The sequence below is a fragment of the Eschrichtius robustus genome, chromosome 3 (genome assembly GCF_028021215.1).
Source record: "Eschrichtius robustus isolate mEscRob2 chromosome 3, mEscRob2.pri, whole genome shotgun sequence".
NCBI lineage: Eukaryota > Metazoa > Chordata > Mammalia > Artiodactyla > Eschrichtiidae > Eschrichtius > Eschrichtius robustus.
Genome location: NC_090826.1, coordinates 88,922,713 through 88,943,211, shown reverse-complemented (window position 1 = coordinate 88,943,211; position 20,499 = coordinate 88,922,713). Strand labels below are relative to the sequence as shown.

The following is a 20,499-nucleotide window of genomic DNA, read 5'->3' as shown; positions in this document are numbered from 1 at the left end:
GTAGGGCTCCTTTTTTAAAAAAGGAATAAAAGGACAAGTCAGATGCAGGTACACTTTGAGGTAGAGAAGAGGACAGTTAAGAGGAATTATTCCTGAAAACTTCTATGTTCTCAGCAGAACTCAGGACCAGGTTAACTAAGGTTGGAGGAGCTGTGTTGATGAAGAGCATGAAAAAGCTTCTGAACAGCCAATGTGGGGAAGAGAAAGGGAGCCAAAATGGAATAAGTAAACTACTTATGAGCACTGAAGGGTCAGGGTAAATTAGAAATTCATTTGAAATGGAGTCAGTTGGCAAAGTCATGGGATTTTCTCCAGCAGAGCTCAGAAGAGAGAGACTAGAAACAGACATGAGATGGCTGAACTGATCTAATTTGGGAGGCTAGTGATAAAGTAGCTACAGAAAAGAGGTCCAAGTGGAACAGAGAATGTTGGAAAAAGGAAGCAGAAATGACTATGGGGGCTACAGAAGGAAGTAAACTGTGAGGGGGAACAGGCAGGGGTCATAAAGAGGTCATGGGGAAGAGTCAGTAGGGTGGGGGGGGGCCCATATGTTTGATATGGGCCTTATAGAATTCAAGACATCAGAAGCAATGCTCTAAGCAATAAGAAGGTCCATGAAATGGATTTCCAAGTGAATAAAAGCAAAGATCACTGAAGTTAAGGAAGTTTAAAATACAGAAGCTGTGAGACTGAGCAAGTCACTGCCTCTCTGAGTCTTAATTTCCTCATCTGTAAATTACGGGTTAAATAAATAAGATGATGTATAAATATTGCACCTGATACAATGTGAGGCACATAGGAGGTATTCAATAAATCATTGATGAGGATGATGGTAAGGATTAGAAGAATGTTACAGTTGTCACACATGCTGGCAGTAGCTTGGTAGCTAAAAAGTAAAGCCAAAGTCCTCAGTATAATGGTATTAGGCGGCAGAGGCTTCAGGAGGTAATTAGGTCATGAGAATAGTGACTTCATGAATGAGATTGGTGTTCCTTTTTTTTTTTTAATTTATTTATTTTATTTATTTATTTTTGGCTGTGTCGGGTCTTCATCGCTGCGCATGGGCTTTCTCTAGTTGCGGCGAGCGGGGGCTACTCCTTGTTGCAGTGCACGGGCTTCTCACTGCAGTGGCTTCTCTTGTTGAGCAGCACAGGCTCTAGGCACGTGGGCTTCAGTAGTTGTGGTGCACAGGCTTAGCTGCTCCATGGCATGTGGGATCTTCCCAGACCAGGGCTCGAACCCGTGTCCCCTGCATTGGCAGGTGGATTCTTAACCACTGCACCACCAGGGAAGCCCCGGGATTGATATTCTTATAAAAGGGACCCAGAGAGCTCTCTCGCCCTCTTACAGCCATGTGAGGATACAATGAGAAGCTGGCAGTCTGCAACCCAGAAGAGAGCCCTCACCTGAACCTGACCATGCTGGCACCCGATCTCTGGCTTCCAGCCCCCAGAATGGTGAGAAATAAATTTGTTGTTTATAAACTGCTAGTCTAGGGTGTTTTGTTATAGCAGCCAAACTCACTAACATACTGGTTTTTTATGTCCTTTCTTTCCACTCTAATAACTTTCAATCAGAGACTGAACCTGAGGATGCCAAAGCCCACATAGATGATGAACTCATTAATATCACAGAACTGAGGGTCTCACAATAGTCTGACCAAGAGAGAGAAATATCTGCTTCTATGGATAAAACAGTTCTCTCTCACACACATCAGCCATGTGAGTTCAGATATTCAACAGCAAACAGAGCCTGTGTCATTTACCAAAGATTTCTTCCATTAGGGGCAGATCCAATGACTTTCCAAGTAACATGCATGGGGCATCTGTGCTTGTTTGCACATGCATGCACACCTGCATGTATGTGTGTCTGTGTGTAATAGGGGGTTGCAATAAAAACATGCCTTTCTGGGTTAAACGCCTTACACACATACAGTAAATTTCAAATTTTTGGAAGAAATAAATGACCTACTCAATATTAGAAAAGATGACAATATGGAATAAATAAACCAATAATCAAATAAGTAAGCAGAGTCCAATGCTAGATACTATGAAGTTAATAAAAGTAAGATGCCATGGTTTCTAACCTCAAGTTTACCAACCAACTCAGTGGGGATCCAAGGCGTACACCCATGAGAAAGGTGACTCTCAATATGAAACAGAAATGATAAAGGCCAAATGACCAATACAGAGGGGACAAATTAAGAAAAAGTCAAGACTGCTATAGTTGGGTGAGGCCAAGGAAGGCTTCACAGAGGAGGAAGTAGGATTTAGGCTAACTTCTGAAGGGAAGGAGTCTGAAAGCAAAGGTGAACCAGGTTGGGAGCATAGCATGTAAGAAAAGGATGAAGGCCCTTGGAGCAGGGAATATTCAAGTTCCACATGGAAGAAGTAAAAGGATCATGCTCAGGAGTGAAGGGAAATGAGTTTGAAATGAGGGTTGGGGGAAGACTCAAAAAGACCCTGAATGGTTAACCCCAGAGACTGAACCTACTTCATGTCGAGATGGAGCTGAAAGTTATGCTCCAAATGACCACTCTGGGTATAAATCAAATATTTTTAAAATGTGAGGAAGAAAAGGCACAACAGGACACAAAAGTAAGATCAACATGTTCATGGCCCAGAAACGAACTAAGACACAGTGGCAGGCCACTGGCTACAGAGCTGGAAGCTGGTAGAGGTGGCCAGGTGTCCCATTCCTGGGGGTACACAGGCTAAAAGCTGCTGGCCTGAATCTGAGGCTGGGGTCAGGCTCTCCCACCTGTGAAAGGGGCCAAGGGAAGCCACAAACAATGCCTTGGGCCAGGTTTGTGCAAAGCTGCATCCTTGCCTGAGAAGTCAGCCTGCCGAGCTCACCAAGAGAAGAGAAGCTGAGACATGAAGATCTGTTTCTAGACTGGAACAGCTAGGGGGTCAAGTGGAGCCAAGAAGAAAGCCAATAGATGAGGCGGGGAAAACAAAGAGAGTGGGGAGAGAAACAAAAAACTCCCATCCAGAGTGAATCTACAAATGAAAATTCTAAAACACACAAGGAACGTGAACACCAAGAGAACTGACAAAGTCTGCAATCAGGAGACAAATTCTCACAGGCTGAAGCAACAGGTAAATCACAAAGCAATCTCAAAACAACTTATCATCTGAGATCCTCAAGGTGAGAAAATGAAGAACAGCCATAAAAAGAATAAGAATTTATTAAATGAAATAGGCAGGTCCAATGAGAACAGATGACTATCATAAAGAATGAATTATAAATGCTGGAAATGAAAGCTATGGCTATGGAAATCAAAAGGTAGATAGGTTAGGGATACATTGTAGAATGGACACAGTTAAAAGAGAATTAGTGAACTGGAAAATAATAGGAGGGAGTCAATCAGAACACAGCCAGAGGGCTTCCCTGGTGGGGCAGTGGTTAAGAATCTGCCTGCCAATGCAGGGGACACAGGTTTGAACCCTGGTCCGGGAAGATCCCACATGCCATGGAACAACTAAGCCTGTGCGCCACAACTACTGAAGCCTGCGCGCCTAGAGCCCGTGCTCGGCAACAGGAGAAGCCACCGCAATGAGAAGCCCATGCACTGCAATGAAGAGTAGCCTCCACTCTCTGCACCTAGAGAAAGCCCACACGCAGCAACGAAGACCCAACGCAACCAAAAATAAATAAATAAATTTTTTTTTTAAAAAAGGAACACAGCCAGAGCAATAGGAATTTCAAAACATAAAATAGAAGGCAAGAATACTGAGGACAGATTGAAATGCTCTAACATAAATCTAGGGGTATTGCAAAAGAAGAGAGTAAGAGGAAAGGCAAAAAAGCACTATCCAGAAAGATAATGGTTGACAATTTTCCATAACTGAAAAAGTCATCGGCCCTTTGACTGAAAGCACACTGAGGCCAAAAAAGGACAAACTATAATGAATCAATATCCAGATATATTATGGTGAAACTGTAGAACTTCAAGGAAAAAGAGAAAAATCTGATAATAATTAGTTTTACTCTTCAACTGAGAAGCTTTGGGAGCAAAGGATGACATTAAGAAACTAGAATTTTTTTTTTTTTTTAAAGGTCAAGTTTTTTTGGTTTTTTTTTTTAAATTTATTTATTTATGGCTGTGTTGTGTCTTCGTTTCTGTGCGAGGGCTTTCTCTAGTTGTGGCAAGTGGGGGCCACTCCTCATCGCGGTGCGCGGGCCTCTCACTATCGCGGCCTCTCTTGTTGCGGAGCACAGGCTCCAGACGCGCAAGCTCAGTAATTGTGGCTCATGGGCCCAGTTGCTCCGCGGCATGTGGGATCCTCCCAGACCAGGGCTCGAACCCGTGTCCCCTGCATTGGCAGGCAGACTCTCAACCACTGCGCCACCAGGGAAGCCCTAAGAAACTAGGATTTTAAGCATACTCTGGCAGCAGTGCAAAGACAGATTGAAGGACCAGAAAAATGATGGCTGAAGATTCACTAAGCCAGAAGATGCCCTCATGGAGCTTTCAATCTACTGGAAGACAATGGCTTACACATCTTTGTCTTACTTTCCTCCACTAAAACAATACTGAGCTTATGGTAGACACTCATATAAATATTAGATAATTTTTTAATTGGATAAGGCTCTATACATATACAAAAAGCACTTACTCTCTTTTACTGCTGGCCAAAAATAAATAAACAAATAGAGCAAGATTAAAATAAGACCTTTTCTACTGATTTAGCGTATTGTTGACATTATATAAGAAAAAAGGTATCAAATTAAGTTGAACAACCAAGGCAATTAATAACTCTAATGTATTTGAGATTAAAGCAAGTTCTGTGTTTTAAAGAATCCTTTCAAATGGAGAGTCAAAAACAGCTGTCAGGATTTATACAGCAAATTAATGTAAACCACTATTTAACATTAGAAACTTGAACAACCTTCAGCTCTATCTGCAAATACCGTGTGTACCTAAATAACTTATGTGTAAATTTAGGCATCACCTGAAACGTGCTGACCTCAGAACAATTAGATGCTTTGTCAAGTAACATTCCCAAGTCCCCCTGGGAAGGGAACAGAAGAATACCAATGCTGAAAGAATGCCAAAGATGTAGTTCAATACTGAGACCGAGCTCATGTTCTTGATAGTATTAGTATCCCTTAGCTGAAAAATTGCATCAAATTTAAGGCAATGCCACAACAAAGAGGAGAGATGGAAAAACCACAGTAATTTGAACATACAGCAAGGTTAGAAAGCTAGTACTAACCCTATATATTAAATAATATTTAATCCTTTTTCAGGACAAGATGATAGTTTTTTAAATGAAGAACAGGCAGAGTGAAAAGTCATCAAGTTAAATCAGGAAAAGCTATTACATACCATTGGAAAGTAGGCGCATTTTATTGGGAATGGATGTTCAAACAATCAATACGTAGTTCATCACTGTCACACTAACATTACTCCAAAGTAAAAATGAAGCATGCTTTAATGCACACACCAATTGCTCAGATTTTCATCAAACTGGTTATTTCAGGAAGCTGGATCTAATAATTTGATCTTATTCCAAGTCCTACTTTAAGAACAAATAATATCTTAAAATATATATTTTCCCCCTAATGCTAGAACACAGAACTTAACCTATTCATAGGCTACCCAGGTTGTTCTGACACTGGTCAAATCTGAGATGGAAACTCATCCACAGAGTCTTCACAACCAAAGAGCAGACTAACCAGCTGAGTATAAAAATGGTAACGACCACTGGGACAGGGAACTGCATTTAAGGCAATTTCAACGGTGGCATAAGGAGAACATTAAAGTAAAGTAGTACACAATATTTCATTTCAATCTTCCTTTCAACTTTAAACCAAATGAGTATTTTTAATACTTTTCTGTGTTTAGAACTGCATTAGAAACCATAAAATAGAAAAGAATTTTATAAAATGTCTACACAAAGAAAGTTTAAAATTTGGAGACTTGCAAATAAAAACTGCATGTATAAAGTCTCGCATGTATAGACAATATGTAAACAAATACAGATGCTTCTGTATGCAAAGTAACATTACATATTGATAAAGTAGTAAATAGTCATCATGAATAGAAACAGGTTAAAAAGTAAAACATTTGGTGGGTTCGATTTCTTGAGAAGAGTTTCAGAGCATATATGGAAGATAATATGTCTTCTCATAATGAGAAATTAGTGAAGAAGGAAGGGGGCTTCCAAGAAAGAGCTTCCCAAAGGCCAGGAGGTAGGGGAGGAAACCACACTCAGGGTCAAGCAGGGTGAAGCTGGTACAAAGATACAATAAGAAGAACAAAGGACAGAGAGCCTGAAAGCTCAGCAAAGGAATTCAGGATCAATGTTCTAGCATTAGGGGATTACTGGTCACTTTCAAATGATGATGAGATCAGTATCTATTACCTGGCTATGCTCTCAAGCGGGGATCGTCAAACTACAGCCCAGGGGACAAATCCAGCTCACCACCTGTTTCTGTAAATAAAGCTTCATTGGAACACAGCCACACCCTCCATACACATATATAAAAGAGTTGGGACACAGAGCCAAAAATTTACTCTCTGGTCCTTTACAGAAAGAGTTTGTGACCCCAGTTTAATGTATGAATAAAGACTGAGTTAAGAAGATTATCAACAAGGCTAACACAACAAAGAAGATGAGAAAGCAGCAGAATAGATAAGAATGGGAAAATTCCAAGAGACAATGAATGGCATCACTGACATAACCTGCAACATCACTAAGAGAATATTCTTGAAAATGCCTGAAGATCAATACATAAGAGTGAATAACAAAGCTTAGTATAAGCTACTACTTAATAATTTTAAAAGTCACAAAAAAGATTTTAATAGGTGATACCCGAAGAAGCTTTCAGAAGAAACTTATTATAGGACTGCTTATCTTATTTATGTTTATATTCCCTACAGGTCAATACAATAAAAGCTTGCTATAAAAGTCTGTTCCCATAAAGCAAAGATTAATTTCTGACACAGAAGTGACAAAAAATTCTTTGTAGCCAACCTGACTATATATATGTATTTTTATAACAAAGCACATTATTTTACAACTCCTCATGTCAAATGTTGTAAAAAATATGTTTTCTAAGGACCATAATTTTTTTCAATAGCTAAGTTTTCATTTATAAAAATAAATATATCATTTAAAATTTCATAGTAAAAATATGTTAGAGCTATTGGTCATATATGATTATTTAATAGTATCTATACTACTACATATGTGCATTGAAACACAGCATAATTGTTGAAAAGCATAGAGTTTACCCAAAGAAACCTGCTGAGGTAGGATTGGGAGACAGCAGACAGGGCTCAAACTGGTCTCCTGCCTTCAGGGTTTCTGGCAAGAGCTCCCATCCCCATGAATGCCAGGATTATCTTCATCAAATCAGATCTGATCAAGTCACTCGTGCTGACAAGATTCCAGTAGCTCACACTGCACCTCCCAGTTTGGCTTCAGCTTAATTTTCCAGCCTTATCTTTAGGTAACCACCCCTGGCTTTAGCTACACTGGAACACTCACTGCTCTTAAAACAATAATAGCTAAAATTATTGAGCATTATCTATAGGTACTGTGTAAACTATTTCATGTGATTTATCTCAATTAATCATCACAACCACCCTATTACAAAGATTATTATCATTACCACATAAGCTTTAAGGCCTCACAGTCACACAAACCCCTTTCAAAGCACACAATCATATGTCTGTATACAGTTTACAAAAATAGTTTGTACTCTTTATCTTAAACAGATCCCACCAAACTGTATAAGTTTCAGGTGCACAAAACCTAAATATGCTCCTGATTATTATTATTCCCATTACTGAGGCTCGGAGAGGTTAAATAACTTGCCAAAGTACTCACCACAAGGAAATGGTAGAGACAGGATTTGAACCCAGGTCTACTCATCTTTAGAAACTAAGAACCTAACTATAGTACTAAGGCTGTACCTCTGTTCTTGTAGCTCCCATTGTCTGAAATGACCATTCCTCGTCTTCCTATTTTCATCACTAGATTTCTAGAAGGCTCCTATTCATCCTCCAAAGCCCAACTAAAATGTTATGCCTTCTTCACAGCTTTCCCTAACCCTTCTTGGAAAAAAAGGCATATCCTTTAGCTAGCCCTCTATTTTAAACACATATCACAGCATATCTATGACATGATGTAATCAAAAGAATATGCTTTTTTGGAGTCAAACTGACCCAGGTACAAATTATGGCTCTGCTACATATTTGTGGTACAATCTAAGGCAAAATATTTAAACTCTCAAACCCTCAAGTTATTTATCTTTAAAATGGAAGCAATAATTCTTACCACATTCATTCATTTAAATATCCAACTATCCATAATATACCCATTCAAGAAATACTTAATGAATGCCTACTACGTGCAAGGCACAGAGCATACAACCGTGAAAAACAGACACTGGCCCTGCCGCCACAGAGCTTACAGTCTAGCGGAGGATACAGACTAGTGAACAGATGATTAAAATTCAGAGCGAGAATCTGAGTATTGCAATTAAGACCAAGGCAGGGTGTAGAAGAGCTTATGGGGGAAGCATTGTGACCTAACCCAGACTTGCAGGGTCAGGTAAGGACAATGCAGATGAATAGCAATTCAGTGGTAAGTCTCTTAAAAATAACACAGAGCAAATATTCAAGACAGATACCGCAAGTAATTTCAATTTAATAAAATACTTCCACCCCACCCACGCCATAATCACACGTCCCTCATCTCTTAAGATTTGAAAACGCCTCTGAATGTCAGGGAGGGAAAACTGATTTTTTACAGTAGGTGGGTCAGCCAAAATGAAACCTGGTGCATTGCACTGGTCAGTAGAAAGCTCAAGACTAACAGAACAGTCCAAATAAAAATAAAATCTGCTTCTCAGAATTCTGTCACAACCATAAGAATTCCTTAACATTTGTTCTTGTTATCTGTGTTAAAGCATTTAATGACAGAACAAGGAAATCATTTCCACATTTTTCTGGGGGCTGAACTCCTGCACAAAGTGAGACGCAATTGCAGCTTTCAAGAGAGATGCTAATTGCAGCTTTTAAAATATTAGACGCCCTCTAAACACCCAGCAACCCCCGTCCCCTAGGAGTTTCTGGGTCTTTCTTAAAGGTGTGAGGAGGATATTGCCATCTAGACTTCATTTCCTACCTAAGGATTTAAAAACATTTTTGTTGAGTGATTTATTCCTAGTTCTTCAAGGATCATACGTCTCACATCTTCAGAAGCACTGGAAAAAAGGACCATCTTATTTAGACAAGAAACCTGTAACAATTAGAAAAGCTTCATTGAACCGATAAAGGAAAAAACTCCCAACCTCCTACTTTATTCCACATAAAATGGGAATTTCCATCTTAATTTAGACTTTCTGCCAGCGAGCCAGCAGGGGTAGGACTTGGAACCTTCCCTCTCACAGACGTTGTCTAGGCAAAGATGAAGGAGGGAAAATCGGCTACAAGACACCTGGCTATTCTTACTTCCTGGGAGGGTGAGAGGGAGGAAAATGTTGTCCTGCTGGCAATTCTATTTAGAAATGCTTTTCTTTACAATAAGATGACAAATTTAAGAAGGAGGAGGGGAAGGAGAAGCAGCTGCCCACACAGAGTATTACTTTAAATTTAATTATTGGAAAATCACTGTATTCAGGCCAGGAGAGGGAAAATATGGAAGGAAACCAAAATTAAGTTATATAAACATGGTGGCTAGGGGACCAACAATCATCTAAAGGAAGCTCCCATACTGCCACTAGCAAAGAGGAAAACTGAGATCCAGAACAAGTAGAATGTCATTCTCATCAAGCTACCAATCCTTCTGGTATTGAGCTATGAATGTGGATTACACAAAACCTTTAGCCATGAAATCTACAAGGTATTCATATAATTATCTATCTATATATGCAACACTTTTTCTGAAAATGGAGAGATCTGTACTCTGGTCTAAAAAAGAGGCTGACCCACAATCAGTATATGAAAATATTGACTGAACTCACTTCCTGCTGTGAAGTATAATGACTTGTAAAACTAGTTATAAAAATGTATAATAAATACACTTCATTTTCCACCTAATCCCAGTTACTAGGATTTAAGTTTTATTGATACATATGTACCCATAACTTAGTGGGATTAGAGTCAAATTAAGGGATAGAGTGGGCCTAGGCTATAATCGCTACAGGAATCTAAAATAATGTTGAAAAACATCACTGGGAATAAAATCAGATTGGGGAAAATCATATGTGCCAGAAAGGGCTGTGTGTGGATAGAGTGGAAAAAAAAACTTTGAAAGAGGCCTGAGGTAGGGATGGGAGTAGTAATGAGTCCAACCAGCACACACACACACACACACACACACACACACACACACACACACGCTTCATCTTCACATTCACAAAGTGGTTTCTAAACTGCCTTCTAGGGAAAGTGGGTCCCATTAGCTTTTACGGCGGGGTATGGATTTGCTGAGAGGCGGTGAGAGGCACACTGCCACCTGCACTTCTCCTCCCCTCCCCTCCCCTCCCCTGCAGAGACCCACTTCTCCCGGGATAATGGCTGAGGAAGTGTTTGAAGAACAGTGGACATGAAGGGGTGCCAGACCACAGCCTTCCCAGAACACCTGGGGCTTGCTTGTGCCTGAGTGGAGTCAATGTCGCATTTTAATATTGACTGACATTGCCTTGATCTGTGGCATCTATTTCTATTTCTCCTTCCTATCTTGTCCTTGTTCTCTCAAATCAAAACTCACATTCCCATAGATCTCAGTTCCCTTTGAGGCAATCAAAATATGTGATTAAAGTGATTCATGGGGGTGGGGGGGCAGTGAACCAACAAGATTTTACCCTAATAGGGATTACTGGTTACAAAGGGGGCTTGGTAACCAAAATGAAGAGTTCATGGGTAAAATGTGTTTGGAGATCTTCCATCCTGTCTCTAGAAGAGCGACAGCTAATTTTAAACGTCTTCCTGTTACCCTGCCTTCCCCTCCCCTACGTCCCAAGGACCTACCCATAAACCTGCCGTATAAGCACCCTCCATTTGCCATTTAATTAATTCTGGGTCAGTTCCCTGCAGGTGACCTAGTCAAGGGCTTGATGGTTAGTTCTGAGAAGACACTGTTCATTCAGCACCTTCCACATTTACATACTCCAAATTCATCCACTGATAAATGATGTAGAAAAAGCCAGGATACCACTACAACCAAAGCAGATGCTGTCTGTCGTATGACTCGACCCCTGACTTTGCTCAGAGTGATTCGAAACTTCAGTGAAAAGTAACTGAAGACAACGGTGTCCATGATGAAGGGAATGAAAGCTGTTTCCCTTCCTAGAGAAATCATTTAAAAAGGAGTGGGAAAAGGAGAAGAAAAAGAAGGAAGGAAGAAAACTGGGTCGACACTTGGCATTTACTTGAAGAGGAGCCAGCAGAATGTATGTGCAGAGACAGTTTCACAGCACAGAGGGAAGGCATCGATCAGAAGTCTTCCTTGGCGCAATTAAATTTCTTTGGTGGCGGCCTCGGCTGGGAAGGCAAGGCACAAAAGTCGTGTTCAGGGTTCTGAGGGCCTAGAGGTGGTGTCTGCGAACTTACGGGGATTGATCGGCTCAGGAATCTCGCTGAGGAAGAAGAAAGGCTGGTGTAGGAGGGCCGCAGGGCGGTGGTGTGCTCCTCGGTCTTGGCGCTGTGAGGGCCCGGCTGACTGTTCAGGGCACTCCCGCTGCTGCTGTTGCTTCTGCTGTACTGGTTGTTGTTGAGCTCAGGGTAATTTCTGGCAGGCGGCTGGGAGCTGCCATTCAAGAGGCTGGTGAACGGGTTGGCTACGAAACCCAGCTTGGAGGGTGAGGCAGTCTTTTTGTTCTCTGGATCGTCTGCTGCAGCGTTCAAGTTCCCTAGAGAACTGGCTAGCCGGGAGTTTATGGAAAAGCTGAATGAAAAACACAGGTGGGGCAGGGGGGGAACACAGACAGCCATGTGTACTCACGCAGAGTTCACGTTTCTAAAACACACGATTACGACATTAGGGGAATGGGATGAAGACAGTTCTGATCAACGCAAATGGCGACAGAATTGCTCTTGGTGATATTATAATATGTGGCCTTTAGTTATACATGGTAAGTTCCTCTGTCAAAAGGAGTTAAGACTCAAGAAGCTGGCTAAAACACTTTGACCAGAGATCCTGAAATAGAATATGTGCAGGTTTCTACTTGCCCTGTGGCAGGAAGTAAATGAAAAGGACCATATAAGGGGAGAGTAGAAAGCAGACCTAAGTACAAGATTTAACGTCTATATATTCAATCATACGATTACGTCAAACATCCCTACCCATTTTAGTTCGGCCCATACACATCAGGGGAGAAACGACCATGTCATATATTATTAGTCTGCGCCACTGAGCTCTGTTCCCTGGATCATGTTAGGCAAGCTCTGGAAAGGGATGCCGTACGGCATTCCCTCCATGGCCATGTCCCCACAATTCAAGACAGGAACAGAAGGCTAGAGGGTCGCAGCGCTTTTTGTGGTTTCTCCCCTTCCCCTGGTCCCCTCCTCTCACAAACTTCAGCCAAACTCATTGTCTGCTGCTGCCTTCCTTTACCTCCAGCCAGTGCCTCAGAAGGAGGAGAGAAAAATTACCTTCTTACACTGGTGCCTGAGGACAAGGAGCCTCTGTTTATCCTCTTGGCCATCACCGAAGGGGACAAAGCCACTTTTGAGGTCTTCAAAGCAGATGCAGATCCTTGTGGGGAAGAACTCAATCTTTGTGGAAAAAAATGGGCAAAGCGTCACACAAAAGCTGTGTTATCTTAACATCCAGCAATCGACTAGGACAAGATAAACTAATAAACGTTAAAGAGATCATAGCAGGTCCTAGTAACAGTAGCCAACACGGTCGCAGCCCTCACTCTGTGCTGAGCGCTCATCTAAGAACCTGACGGACATTAACGCAGCTCCTCCTCACAGCAACCCCATGAGGTAGCGAAGACTGCACTTTGCAAGTGAGCAAATGGAGGCACAAAGGAAAAGCTCCTCGTCCAAAGTCACTCAGCGAGCAAGAGGCAAAGCTGGGACTCAAATCCAGGATCCAAAGTCCTGGGGGTAACCACCATCCTGCCATCCTTGGTCACTTCCCTTCCTTGACACTGGCATTCATTCCTTCCAAGTCCTTAGATTCTACTTCTCTATATTTCAAATCTATCCTCTCCTTTCCACTCTGCAACTGCCCTAGGTGAGGCCATCATTATTTCTTATCCTTCACTCCTAGCAGCACCTTTTAATCTGGTTCCTTAAAACTCACATTCTGAATAGCTCCAACAAAATCTAAAATATCTAATCATGTCGCTTCACTGTTTAAACCATCTAATCTTTCTTCAGTGCCCAGAAAGCCTAAACTTCTTGGCTTGGCTTCTAAAACCCTCCAAAATCTGGCATTTGCCAATTCTCCACATCTTCCCACCAGACACCTCTTCTCCAGCTACAGAAAATGCCCTGAGATCCCTGGATGGACGGCACCCACACCTTTGTCCAGTTTGCATACGCTATTTTTCCTGCCAAGGCATCTTCTCCTGTCCTTACCTCACCTCTACACATACCTTTTTCTTCCACCTCCATCTGACTCACTCCTATTGCTTATCCTTTAATGGTCCAATCAGCTGCTACCTCTTACAGCAAGCCTCTGCTGAATTCCCAGGCGGGGTAAGCATCCAGTTTCATCATATATTCTCATAGTAAGTCACAGCTCTTGTGCCACATTTCATTGTCTAATATCGTCTACTTCCCTCGAAATTAGCTCCATTACGAGCAAAGAACTGTCTCTCGTTTCAATTCCCAGACTAGCACAGTGCCAGACTCAGAGTAGGTGTTCAGGAAATATTTGCTGAGTGAACAAAAAGGGAAAATTGACTCAAATCTGGACTACTAGGGCCCAGTCATGGTTTTAATACCAAATGTGTTTTGTCCTGGACAAATCTTTTAATGTAGCTGGACCCTGTTTTCTTATCTGCTATAGAAAAGCTATTTACTTGTAGACTCTTTTCTTCATCATCTTCCCTCCAAACAGCAGCTTACGACATGGCTTGCCTCTAAATCAAGAACAGGAAAAGTTGTACAAGGAAGCAGCTCAAGCTTCTGGAGAAGTCTGGGCCATCTCAGAGCTGCCCTCAGTAAACAACCCTAAAACCTAGAGCCGAATAAGAACAGAGCTGAGGAGTGAATCAGCTTTTTTTCCCCATCTGTTGATGACAGTTTTGGGCAAACATTTCTACGGCCCTCACCAAGACCTACCCTGGATCCTGGTACCACTTAGACCACCAGGGAGTGTTCAGGGAACATTTTTCCAGAGAAAAACACTAATGTTTCCTCCTCAAATGGAGAATAGGGAAGGAAATAAAACTAGAAAACAAAGGAATGGAACAAATACATGCAAAAATAGGAGGAAAGAAGAATAACAGAAATGTTAAAAATTCAAGGCAAAATCTATCACTGGCTTGAAAGGCATGTTGCAGAGCCACTGTAGTTTATTAGGCACTGGGCACACCGAGTACACTGGCATCATTCCCACAGCCATACGGCCCCGTAGACACCTCAGGAAAATAACTGTTTTTCATGGTGAGCATTAAATATAAAGCATATTATAACGATCTAGAATAGAAAGGAAGGAATTTTAAAAGTGAAAAGCTGTGGGCAGTTTATTTCTATGGGCTTAAGGGTTGGGAAATGTATCTAAAGGGTAGCATTTGTTTATAAGCTACTGGAAATTCAACCTGGTTGACAGTACCTGGAAGGCTGGGACACTGCTCTTGGATGCCCTTTCATATCCTCCAACCTACAGAAACCAAAGACAAATGTTCACACAACACCAGGGTCACACATTTAAGCCAAGACCAAAAGTCACATCATCTGGAGTCAGACCAGCAAAATTATTAAACGGGCAAGAGGGATAAACCTTGCAAATGGATATTAGTATTTATTCACTTTATAAAATAAATCCTAGAACCAGCAGGAAATCTATTTTAGTCATTTTGTTTCCTCTTGAATTTCATTTACAGCAAAATGCTTTTTCAGCGGAAGGTGGTATTGCATCTACTCAGGTTAAAAATGTTTGATCATGGTGCCATGATGCTGTTAAGAAAAGCTAAATTCCAAAAAATGAGAAAATTTCTGAGGATGAAATTTCGTTCCATGTTGGAACGAGCCTTCTAAAGTTTGTGTAGTGAAGATTCTCTTGCTTCTTTCGCCTTCTTATTTGCCAAGTTACACCCCAACTTACCCCTTCCTCCCCCTTATGATTTCTTAAAAATCAAATATAAATCTGTTTGAAGTTAATTTTAATCAATATAATGCAATTTCTTAGAGTTTCAAACAAAAAACGGTGAATAAAAAAGATTGGTAATGTAAACTGATCTTGAAGAAACTTCCACTGACTTAGACAATATATACAGTGAAAAGAGCATGAACTTTGAACAGTGCTGGGTTTGAATAACAGCTAGGGAGTGATTTAACCTCTCTGATCTCAAGCAACCAACACAAATGTGGGTAATGGTGCACACCTTTCATGTTAACTCAGTTAATCCTCATGTCCAAACTAGGCACCTAACAAGATTCCTGGCCCATAGCAGCTGCTCAGTAAATGGTACATTTCCTCAATTTCCTAGTGGTAGTTGGTGATTATTACTAAGTACCAAACTTGCTATCCCACCTTTCCATTTTACTATAGAAAACAATCACCTCAACTTTGAGCTATATGAACCTTCATTTTTCAGGGCAGGAAACCAGTACCCAAAGCACAGATAATGGTATGACCAGACCCAACCTGACTTAAGTGTTATAATCCTCCCAGATAATACATAAAACTAAATTCCCTGTCAGGAGTCTGTTTGACATTTATCATACTAGCAAAACATCTCTCTTGCTATGCATTTCTCTCACTTAAAAATCAAAGGAAAGTAGCCACTTCTGGTTATATTCATTTGTGGACTTGCCATTCCTTACATTACAATAAAGAATCTTGATATTTACAGATTTTTGTACCTACATTGATTCTGAAGTCTTTTTTTTTTCACTTAATCTGAATTATCAGAAGATTCCAAAGGTTGTGGTCAGAAGTTAAGTCCCATCAACTGATTCTGATGAGTAATTTCAGACCTCCAAACCAAGATGGTTTATAACTTTACAGGCAAGAATTGCTTATTCAATTCTCAAAAATAGAAAGTAAGGCTAAGGAGTTAGGATATACAAAAAGCTTGGCATACTATACTTATCTGCACACTCTAGATTAAATACAAATGCTTGGCACATCTGTGAGAATTCACCATAGGACAGGAAACCCATTCACAAGAGAAGAGTCCATTCCAAGTGGAATTTTGAAGAGTCTCAGAGACAACCAACTGCTTAGCAGTTTAAGGTGGAATTCCAGAGATTAAGATGCAGCAGCTGCTTTCAGTCAGCTTCTAAAATTTAGCTACTCCCCGCAGTGATAAAATAATTTAAAAAATGACACAAAATAGTAATAAACCAAAAAATGAGAGGTAAACATAGTACTTATAGAATGATATTCAAAAGAGAAGATTAAATATTCTATCCACAAATGGAGGTACAATATAAATTTTAAAGTTTCAAATAGATCTACCTAAATGCACAAGATGGTGAGGAGCGTGGCTGTCTCTGACTTTTTAAGGCACGTAGTTTGTCTCCCTGGGTTATATTATTTTTCATTTCCACATCTTCATCCTCTTCTAAATTATTCTGGAAAAAAAATTCATGTTCCACAGAAAGGTCATTATGAATAATTCTACTTTATACAGATTTCTTAATAGTTTATGGATTATCTCGGTATATGGATATGTTTTATACAGATTATCTTAAATAGTTTTAACGCACTATGAATTCAGCATTGGCCACATATATACTAAAGAACACTGGACTAATCACCAATTAAATATACTGGTCAAATTCCAAATCAAAGAAGCATGGGTACGGATGTGGTAGAATTTATTAAAAGGAGCTCTGTTACAATGGACCACAACCATGGAGACTTTCTTGCAGACAAAATCATGCTTTTGAATATAGCTTAGACATAGGTTGGCTCAATAGATACAGTACAAATATTTTTCCAGAAGCTACCAGCACCCATCACTGCAAATTCCATAACTTGTTTACATAAGTGAAAGATAAAACAATTTAGGATATCTATACAGTAACTTATTAACATCATTTAACACTATTAAAAGCACTGAAGATTTTTGCAAGCTTACTACACTGGGAAAGTGTATTTCCTGCTGAAACAAGTCTTGTAGTTGGAAATATATATATATAAGTACCACACCAGGCCTTTTTTGCATACCAACTCACATTTAATTCTCACAACCCAGGGAGCGGGGGTGGTGAGGGCACCATTACCCTTAATTTAAAGATGAAAAAAGGAGGTGCTTGTGAAAGATAAGACTATTGCCCAAGCTCCCCTAAACTCTTCATGATAGAGCTGATTTTAAAATCAGATTTCTTGTCCTCAGATACAATGTTCTTTCTAAAATATACGCCACAGCACACTAACATTGCACCATAAAGATTGTATTTTGTATTTTTCCTCACCTGAAAAAAAATCAAAAGGTTTGAATTTGCTAAGATCATTTCTAGCCATAAGAGTCTCCTCTCTTCTTGAAAGCTAGAAGTCTTATTTGATGAAGAATGTACAAAAACGCACTTCCCTCAGTCACAGTTTAGTCATTTTTGACAGTCATTCCTGAATCAAAACACTTTTTTGTTCCTTGCCATCTATTCTGGGGTCCATGGATTCACCTGGGGCTCAGTAGGCATGTCCTGGGTAAAAAGACCACACCTCACTACTACAGCTCTGATTTAAAAAAAAAAAAAAAAAGACATACAAAATATACAGCTAATAGGAAAGAAAAAGAAATGAAGATGAAAGCTTCCCAGAGGAGACAATCCCTTAGCTGAGTCTTAAAGAATGAGTACAAGTGAAGCAAGCCAAACCAAGATCACAGGAAGGGCCATGCTGGCAAAGAAGACCAATTTAACAGTCACAGGATCATGGAACCTCAAAGTCAGGGGGTTCTCTTAGAGTCATTAAGAAATGCCCACCTATAAAGTCCCGAGGAATCAATTATACTATTCATCTTTGTCCATACAATTTCAGTGGGGGGAAATCTACTACCACCCAAGGAAGCCTGCAGGAACAGAAATCAGGCATGCCTGAAGGCTAGGCTTGCAAGCAGGATAGTACACCTGAGAAGTTGAGCTTAGCTTCATCTAGCACCCAACATGCTGGGTTGGTAGCAGTTACTTCTGCCTGATAGCAGGACAAGCACATAGCCAAGAGGCTCCAAAATATGAGGGGGTATCAAGAAGTATATAAGCCTTCATAAGATTGGCAAGGAGAGCTTCTTGAAGGTCTGACCGGATCCACACCCCAATCAGTTTCACTCATTAGTGCCTTAGTGAGAAAGCCAGGAAAGCATGTTTGTCTATTCAACTAGGAGGATCTTTGTGTTCCCAGCTCTAAAATGCCTTCAGAATTCTAAGGAAAAGTAATTCTCAACTTGAAATTGCAATATTCAACCTATCTGTCAAGTGTAAAAGTAGAACAAAGGTACAAAAAGTTACCTCCCTCACAATCTTTCTGCGAAAACTATTATAGGATATGCTTCAGGAAAAGGAAAGAAGACAACATGAGATCCAGGAAAATTAGGGACCCAACTGAGAAGTGTGAAGAGAAGGCCTTGGGTCAGAACTCTATATTTTGGCTGTAGAACAATTAGTCCAGGTTGGAAGGCAGAAGTGTCTTCAGGAAAACAACGGACTTGGTAAGATTTTTTTGTTGTGTTGAGATTTTGAAAAATTTTTAAATTGCTTGGCACAATTTGGGGAGCGGGGGAGAGTAGCATTCTCTTTTCCCAAATATATAGAAAACTACACAAATAAAAGGAGCAAATAACTCTAGGGGGATAAAAGAGAGCTTCAACAAAGAAAACAGTCATAGTGGGCTACTAAGCTCAACAGTGAGCAATATTTACATAGTAATAATGTATACATTATTTGGGTTTAACCAAAAATTATAATATAGCTATATTGGGAAGCTAGGGGAAGTAGAGGTGATAGCAAGGTAGGAGAACTAATCCTATCTACCATAACCAGGAGGCAATAGAAAAATGTCCAAAATTGATAAGCTTTTAAAAGTAGCATTATAGCAAGATATTTAGAAATTTGGCAGTGAAAATATTAGTATAATTTGCTTACAGGTTTCTCCCGTTTGAGAATGGGTCTCGGGATACAGAAAGGTGGGATAGGGAACTGATTTTTTATCAGAATTCAATACTTTTGATATTTCTAAAACTGTGGTCATGTATTATTTTCTAAAATAAAAATTAATTTTAAAATATATAGTTAAAGAAAGTAACGGTATATTTATATTATAGTTACTTTACATGTGTTTATTTCTCCCACTTTATTGTAAATCTTAAAGGTGAAAATTTTTTAAATTATAATACATTTCAAACACGTAGAAAACAACAAAATGATGTAACAGCCAGCCATGTACCTAACTACCCAGAATTAATATATTTTTTCTTAAGCTCCTTAAGGAGTTTACTTAGGTACACTGGCTCTCAAAGAAAAAGAAAACATTATATATTAAGTCTCAGCGCTCAACCTCTGGAGAAGGAAACCATGTCTTTTCCAAAGAAAAACTATATATATTTTACCATATAATACTTATTTGTCATAGGTAACAACAAACTACAGAAAAGAGATAAAAAAAAAATATTAAAGCCACCTACATACTTACCATCAAAAGTAAAACACATTAGCATTCTGTCATATAGTCTTCCAGACTTTCCCCTGTGCTATACATACCCCACCGACACATTTCTTCCTCTCAGAAGGAGGTTGAATTATACATGCTGCTTTGTAACTTACTTTTTCACTTAAATATACTACGGAAGTGTTTCAGGGTAAATTTTAAAAATCTTCTACATTATCATGTTTTATGGCTCCATAAAATTCCATTGTCGAGATGTATCAAATTTTATATATTTTGCCCTAAGGCAGGCTGTTTGCTGTCTTTCATCACTATAAACAGTTCCAACAAACATCCTTCTATAAACACATGGTTTTTGAACGCTGTCCTATTATTATTGCCTTAAGATAAATGCATAGAAGTGGAATTGCTAGATTAAAGTCTCCTGCTACATGTTATCAAACCGCCCTCCAGAAAGGTTACACCATTTTAAACTCCAACTAGCAATGTTTAAGAGCTTTTTAATCCCCAAACCCTTGCTAATACTGCATACATTTCTTTAATCTCATACAAGCTGATAGGCATAAATAGCATCTGTGTTTCTTTCATTCCTAGAGAAGTAGCACATTTTTTTATATTTACCAACCATAAGGGCCCCCATTTTGTTTTATTTGTGTACATGGAGTTTTCACATTGATTTTTTTTTTAAATGTTGCATACATTATCTAATTTTATTCTTACAGTGATTCTGAGAAGTAGGTGGGAA

At 39.8% G+C, this 20,499-nt stretch overlaps 1 protein-coding gene across 3 annotated transcripts in view; it reads right to left on the bottom strand.

Annotated features, from left to right (window-relative positions):
- CDC14A (cell division cycle 14A) overlaps positions 1-20,499 on the bottom strand; it is a 190,807-nt gene that overhangs the window by 6,994 nt on the left and 163,314 nt on the right. For 2 of the 3 annotated variants that reach the window (XM_068538080.1, XM_068538081.1), the window contains 4 exons: positions 16,608-16,723; positions 14,757-14,804; positions 12,617-12,739; positions 11,459-11,909 (listed from right to left, as the gene is read on the bottom strand). In XM_068538080.1, coding sequence (XP_068394181.1) covers positions 11,459-11,909; positions 12,617-12,739; positions 14,757-14,804; positions 16,608-16,723 — 738 coding nt within the window. Of the gene's footprint in view, positions 1-11,458; positions 11,910-12,616; positions 12,740-14,756; positions 14,805-16,607; positions 16,724-20,499 lie in introns of those variants that run through there. The other variant, XM_068538082.1, reaches the window with a different exon arrangement.